General features: G+C 33.8%; 1 protein-coding gene across 2 annotated transcripts; it reads right to left on the bottom strand.

Annotated features, from left to right (window-relative positions):
• Positions 1-2,347: 2,347 nt before the first annotated feature.
• LOC130812621 (serine/threonine-protein kinase D6PKL1-like) lies at positions 2,348-7,262 on the bottom strand. 2 transcript variants are annotated; one of them, XM_057678150.1, is made up of 3 exons: positions 6,783-7,262; positions 4,078-6,013; positions 2,348-3,362 (listed from the first exon to the last, which is right to left on the bottom strand). In XM_057678150.1, exons 2-3 carry the CDS (start codon positions 5,784-5,786, stop codon positions 2,510-2,512), a joined length of 2,562 nt encoding a protein of 853 aa, XP_057534133.1. In that variant the 5' UTR covers positions 5,787-6,013; positions 6,783-7,262; the 3' UTR covers positions 2,348-2,509. The 2 variants fall into 2 exon arrangements, with proteins under 2 accessions (XP_057534133.1, XP_057534132.1); XM_057678149.1 differs by having other exon boundaries at positions 4,078-6,004.
• Between the last annotated feature and the right edge of the window lie 296 nt (positions 7,263-7,558).

Here is a 7,558-nt window from a genome sequence, read left to right as displayed (position 1 = left end):
CTCATTTTATTTTATGTTTTCTTTTTTTTTTTTTCTCTTTTGCCAAAATGAAAATCGGAATTTTCATTATCCTAACACTATTCATCATCTTCCCCAAATTTTTTTGTGACCCGAGTGGTATTTTGTGTTGTCAGAAAAAAGAAAAGTTTGACTGACTTCCTCCAACAATATAACAGTTATGAAATATCAAATATTTGTAAAGTTTACAGCATAAATCTCAAAATAAAACTATGTAATGTCACAAAAATGGAGAATAATCGTTCTATCAAAGGCAACAAAACACAAAGTTGCAGCATCAAACAAACAATTCAACGTAAAATACCAAAAAAAAGAAAGAAAGAAAATTTCAAGTACAACAGCTTGGAAGAGCATTAGATATGAAAGAATAATTCTACAATTGAATCCTAATGAGTTTTCAAGTCTGTATCCCGATAAAAATTTCTTCGACTGATTCCTAAGCAACAATAGCCATATCTTTGAGCCATTAATCCAGAGGCTTACCAATCGAATACACAATGGACTTTATAAAATATATATATATATATATATATATATATATATATATATATATATATATATATATATATATATATATATATATATATATATATATATATATATATATATATATATTATATATATATATATATATATATATATATATATATATATATATATATATATATATATATATATATATATATATATATATATATATATATATATATATATATGGTTTTATTTTTTAGACCCTTTAATCTCACTCAAGAAAATAAATTTTTTAAGGTATGGTTCTAGACCCTAAAGGTCCGGGTCTAGACCCTACCCTAAAATTAGGGTCTGGATTCGAGTAGGATCCAGACCCGACCCATACTCTTAAATGTCCATCCCTAAATTGAACTTTTATTATTAGTTCAAATCAACATTTCAATATTCAAGTTTTTGAAGTCATAAAGTCATATTTACATGGATTTTTAATTTTCTTTTTCATAAAGCCTCAAGTAGATTTAGAGGTCTAGACTAAAATTAGTTATTATTAGCACACTATAGAAGACAAAGAAAAAATAGTGGGACCTCAACGTAGACAAAGTTTTCTTTTTAGTTATTTGATATGGTTGCATGCCAATTTTATGTATCTTGCCAAGTTAAATGATGACTCGCCAAAAATTTCTTCATGCAACTCCCAAGTTGTGAGCAAAGGAAAATGACATTTGACCTATATCTTGCTTTAGATAGTTTTTGTTGTTCATTGCCATCTTTTATGATTTGTGACTTGTAAATTTTGAGCTTTACCATTTGAATTTCGAATTAAATTTCATATACTATAAGCACTTGGTTGGGAAAAGTGTTAGGAAACTTATTTATGAGAAAAACTTTTTTATAAAAAAAATTACAGTGAATAATATAATTTTTTGTTAATTTTTTTATATTAATATCAATTTTTGATTCAGCATAAATGATATTAACTTAGAGACTATTTTCCAAGAATAATATCAACTTTTGTTTATTAACTAATTTATCAATTTTTGTCAAATAATCTCCTATAATTTGATTTTTTAACATGTTAGAAATACTCTAAAAAAAATATTTTTTAAAGTTTATATTATTATTTTTAATCAAAAATTAGTATTATTATAAAAAAAAATAGCAAAATAAGGGTAATTTTTTTTTTTTCCATCATCTACTCATTTATTGTCCCTTTTCTCTGTTAGGTGTTGGCGTGTTGCCATTATTTTTCTTATAAAGCCTAATAAAGCTTGCCATTTTTGAGTTTTGACTATGAGTTTTACTTTTTTTGCTTTTTTGTGACTGCTTTAACGCGCAACCCAACGGCATCATAAGATCTTCATGCTTATCCTAATTATACTTTTATTACCATTATTACTTGTAAGAAATGATTTAGTACCTTAATTTCCCACCAAAATCCTTATTTAGCCACCAAACTTATGATGAACAAACATGGTTGTGAAGCTTCATGCATAACAGAGACCCCACCATAAATTATAATTTTATCGATTTTCTTAATAAAAATTGTAAAAAACGTTTATTATTTAAATAAAATATGTCATGACACCTTCATTTTTTTTCTAGTTATCATAATTAATTACAAGGACCCCATACTTAGCTGCCATTAATTTTAATCCACAAAAACTTAAGTGAGAAATAGACGTGTTCATTTGGGTCATCTAGTTAATTTCGAGTCTAGTGTTCTGGGTCGGTTCAGATTCGTATTTTGTGTCCACATAAATTTTTACATAATTGTAAATTTATTTATAAGTTAGGTCAAATCGAATTCGATTACAAAATTGGGTGAATATCGGATCATTAGATCTATTTTGAACATCTCTACAGACAAGGAGGAAATTCCTTTTTTCATAGATTATATATAATAAAGCTAATTTCTTACATTTACACCAAGGGCTATGCATGTGTTACATGTTGTATGAGATACCTAACAGCCTCACTATGGTAAACAAGGAAAATTTCTGGAAACATTTTCAGCTCATGTTTAAAATAGCTCAAACTCACCAGTGAGCTCACTAGACTGAACTCCCAAAGATTTCTTGGTCTGTTTCTTACTTGAAAAGAGACCTTTACTGACATCACAAAACTTGGGTCGTTCTGGTGGTACTGCACACCGTATTAATGCCCAGTTTAAGCCCTCAAAAAAAGGGTGCTGCTTTATCTCAGCAGCACCCCTCACAAATCCTAGACGATTTTGCGGTTGTTTAATCAACAACCCTCGAATCAAATCCTTAGCATGAAAGCTAACTAAAGGGGTTTCGGGAAATTTGAGTGGCTGTGATACCAAATTGGCTAACGTCTCTTCGTTGCTTGATCCTTTAAAGGGTGTCTTACCATATAAAAGCTCGTAGAGGAATATCCCATATGTCCACCAATCAACAGCACTCCCGTGACCCTCCCCTTTGATGATTTCGGGGGCCAAGTATTCATGAGTTCCGACAAAGGAATTGGAACGAGCTTCAGTTGGTTCCGCTACAAGCTGTGGCAATGGAGTAACCTGAACAGCTTGTTCAGATTTAAGCTTTTGGGTTTTCGAAGCTGAAGTTAAGAGCCTCGGTGTAAAGCATGAGATCTGCCAGGATGGTTGGAGACAAAAGGGATCAATGCAACTAGATTCAGAACATATTCCAGAAGATACCTTCTTTTCAGGTTCGATAATTGGTGAGGACGATTTGAATAAAGTTGGGTTGACAACACATCTAAACGACAGGTCGAAATCAGATAGCATAATATGTCCATCTTCTCGAACTAGGATGTTTTCAGGCTTCAAGTCTCGATACACGATTCCTAGCATGTGAAGGTACTCCAGAGCCAAGAGTACTTCCGCAACATAAAACCTGATCATGGTCGGCATAAGACAAAATTAAGTAATTACGACGTATAAAATAGATGCATAATAGCATGGCCGTCAATTAGCGTATGCAAAGCGGTCTACCACACAGGGCCTCATTATTAGAGGGGCCCTAAAAATATATTAATATTATTACTTATTTGATTTATTTGTTCAATTACCGCGAATACATGTATACTATTTTACACGAGGGTAACCAAGTAATAAAGAGCTAAATATTATTAGTGTAGTCAATGGAGAAATTTTATCATATACTAGTATTTTGATTTTTTTTCCTGTAAATTGTGAGGGTCTATGACACAAATTTGGCACAAGGCCCTAAAATTTACAATACGACCCTAGTGATAACAGCATAAAGGGAATCCAAAAAAAATAAACGATGCACGAGGGAAAAAAAAAGTAAACTATTGCCAAAAAAAGGAAAAAAAATAAGGCCTCCAAAACATGATATAGCCAAAACAAAATAGAAAGCATGCAGCACAAATGGCTACTATCCAAAACAACATAAAACACGATAGTGTACGAGGGTCTGTAAAGAAAGTAATCACAGAATTTACCGAACAGTCTCCGAAAATTATGAAATGCAGTAAAAGTATGAATCATAGGCCAAGTATGATGGTTTTAGCCTTCTGAAGGCAATGATATTTCACAGTTACAGCACCATGATACTAAAAGCTAGGTGAACAAAGAAGAAATCATACCTAGCTGCATGCTCGGAGAAACATCTATTTGGTTGCTTCTGCCGGATAGTGTGTAAATCCCCGCCAGGACAATATTCCATAACCAAGCATGAAAGCTTATCCGTCGTAAAATGGGCATACAATGTAGGCAGAAAAGGGTGATCCAGCATTTGCAAGATCTCTTTTTCTGTCTGAGCGCGTATTAATTTTTTCCTCCGAGTCAAAAATTCATTATCCATAACTTTCAAAGCAAATAGGCCGTTAGAACCCACTAGCTCCGCAAGGTAAACAGTTCCAATGTCCCCAGAACCGAGCCTCCTCAAAAGCTTAAAATGTCGCAAACTCAAGAATCCATACTGCTTTTGAGCGCAGCGCACAGCCTCCCACCGTGTGTCTTTCGACATATGCGGCCTATTACAGCAACGGCTAGACCCACTTGCACTGCTCTCTTCACTTGTGCTGCTGCTAAATTCACCAATACTACTTTTTGAGCTTTGAGAGAACTCCCCCTTGTCCCTAGATCTAGACTTCCCATCAACTTTAGGAATTTCACTGCAGGGGCCATCAAACTTTGCGACAATCAGTTGGCCTAGTTGTGCATCTAGACCTCTTGAACTGAGCTCATTCGCGCCAATTTCACTTTCAGAACCTGAAGTTATCTTCCCATTTCCTGCATTCTCATACTTCAAAGACACTTTGCTAGCCTTTCCAACCAGCTCACAAGTCCTAGGCTCGTGCGACAAATCCGTATTATCAACTACTTTTGCTTCATGAGACTTGCAAGAGGTATAATCTGACTCTGCCTTTACTTTCCTCTTGACGAGGTTCTTATTCCAAAAGACCGACTTTATCAGACGTGGACTACTGCCTTTTGTATTCTTTAATTTTTCATCAATACCACCACTCTTTTGACATGAATCTGAATTCAAGACATCTGTCTGACTCTGATCCTTATCTTGGTTAACAAAACCTAAATCATCGACCTCTAAAACATTTTTGATAGTACGAGTACCCAGTAAAGAATCCATCAAATTCTTGTGACCTTTATTACCCTGGTTTGTACTAGAATTTTCACGGGTCGACTCTGGTGCCAAAGGCATAACCTTACCCTGTGGTGGTACTCTAGCCATATTCGTCTTTGCTCCGTCTCGCTGATCAAATGAAGTAGACGGGTTGCAGGTTTGATTTGACGAAATTGGAGCAGAAACATCAACAGATTCTGGTACAGTCTCAGAGAGGTTGGCCACAATTTTACTAGGAAACGATATCTCAAGAAGATTTCTTTTGCCTTCACTAGAAAGTAGACCGGGTCCTTTAGTATGAACTACTGTCTTGTGCAACCGGTTTATTGATCCTCCATCCGAAGCTCCTGTTGACCCTCTTGGTTTCAGGGTCCGCTTTTTCTGAGCAGCCATTTCCGATGCTTGTGAGATGCACAATCCCCTCAATGCCTGTTTCAGATTTGCTGTTTCCGAAATTCCAATACCTGATGCCTGTGGAGACTTCATCCTCATGGGTCGCTTCATAGGATTCCTTTGTAGAGCTTTCCCTTTAATAGAAGTCTTAATATTCACCGAGTCAAATAACTGATTGATGTCATCTTCAATGGAATAAACGCGCCCTTGCCTAGACATATAATGCTTTCTCACTTTCTCATTCCTATTGAAATCTTCCTTAACCTCCACAATTTCACAATTGGTAGCCAAAGTATCCATCTTTGATGCGATCATCTAAGTCCGCAAAATTTGTAGGGAACTATAGCCAATAAACTCAAAACTAACCCATCTCAGACGAAGTACCTCCAAGACAAATGAGCAAGACACTTACTGAATGACACCCAAGAAGCTCTTCTATCATATTCGAATTAAAAATTGCTACAACAAGCAGTTTTTCTCAAAAGGGCTACAAGTATAACAATGCTACTTATCTTTTGGAGAGGAATTCGAACCTGCAAGCACTGCAAGGTTTCAGGCTCATACTATCATACAAATTGCTATTCAACAAGAAAATAACAAAGATAGGTATCAAATAAAACTCCCCATGATGCAAACAATCCTGTTCTTCACACACCTACTCTTGCTAGCACTGCCAGCATGATTCACTAATCTCTTTGTGAATCACGAATACTGCTTGCTAGCTACTGAGAAATCAAAATTTAACCCTAAAACCCAAAAGCAACCAGCCACATAGAAGTCCACTCAAGGCCTGAGTATAAAACACAATCTGATCTACCCTAAGCTCAAAACTTCAACATCAACCTACCACTTATTTAAAGACTTTATAACTTAACTTACACCAACATATTTACCATGAAGATCATTTTTTGTGTAAAGCTATAGTCTTGTTGACAACCACTAGCTTTCTTCTACCAACAATAAATCACAAGTTATTTTCAATCACTCTCTCAATCCCCTAATCAAACAAAACTATAAGCAACATAACATAATCAGCAAAAAGAAAAAAGAGTCAGAAAGAGTCACTTTCAAGCATACTATTCAACATATATAAATTTAATAAATTTCCCATTAAAAAAGACCAAAAATGAATCAATTTAAACCTAAAAGAGAACAAATCCAATAAATTAGGAGGTCCAATCACATCATAATCCTCCACTACAAGAACAGCGAAAGAAATCGCCTTTTTTACACAATATTCCCATCCCAAAAAACCCAACAAAAATTATCATAACAAAAAGAAAACAAAACAAATGAACAAAAAAAACTTACCCAGATGTCCAAATCGGTTGTAGTATAGACCCAAACAACAAAAACAAACAAAAAACAAATTTTTTTAGATGGGTGTTTAAAAAGCACAGAAATTAGGGTTTTAGAGAATATGAAAGAGATGAATGAGAAAGTAAGTGAAGAAAAGGGTGGTGAATGGTGATTAAGCTATAGGAGGAAAGAAAAACAGGTAGTCTATAATGGAGGAATCACGAGAAATAGTTGATACTGATTTTTCTTTTTCTTTTTCTTTTTTTTTTGGAGGGATTTTATGTTGAATTGTGTTAAAGGGTAGAACTTAGGATTAAAGCAAAAGAAGGGAGACAAAAGAAAACCCCAAGATACTTGTGAAAAGAAGAGGCAAAGAAGCGCTACCTGTAGGCGGTAGCCTGTACCTGTATGGCTGTATGCTGTATCTGTATGAGACTCATCACTAAACTTTTTTTTCTCATTTATTATGGTTTTCCACGGATGTGTACTACGTAGGGACACTAAAAAATGTTGGTACCATGTTAGATCTTTATATATTTAAAATACTTTTTTAATTTAGATGATATTAGGTTGATACTATTTTTATTAAACTAATTTATATATATTTTGTTAATTATTTACAATTCAAAGTAATTAACTAAGAAATTTTTGTCTTATAATGAAACGGTTTCAAATAAGACGAGTTATTTTTAAAAGTTTTTTAAAATAATATTAAAACTATTCTAAAATTTTTAAATAGGAAAAATATAGATTGATTATCAATTCATACATATGAGATTTATTTAGTA

This window comes from Amaranthus tricolor, chromosome 5 (genome assembly GCF_026212465.1).
Source record: "Amaranthus tricolor cultivar Red isolate AtriRed21 chromosome 5, ASM2621246v1, whole genome shotgun sequence".
Lineage (NCBI taxonomy): Eukaryota > Viridiplantae > Streptophyta > Magnoliopsida > Caryophyllales > Amaranthaceae > Amaranthus > Amaranthus tricolor.
This window is presented reverse-complemented; position numbering and strand designations above follow the sequence as displayed.

Excerpts from the sequence above, each read along its gene's own strand:
- LOC130812621 (XM_057678150.1), bottom strand. The coding sequence starts at position 5,786 with ATGATCGCATCAAAGATGGATACTTTGGCTACCAATTGTGAAATTGTG. Across the intron at positions 3,363-4,077 it reads TTCTCCGAGCATGCAGCTAG|GTTTTATGTTGCGGAAGTAC; the intron begins GTATGATTTCTT and ends GACCATGATCAG.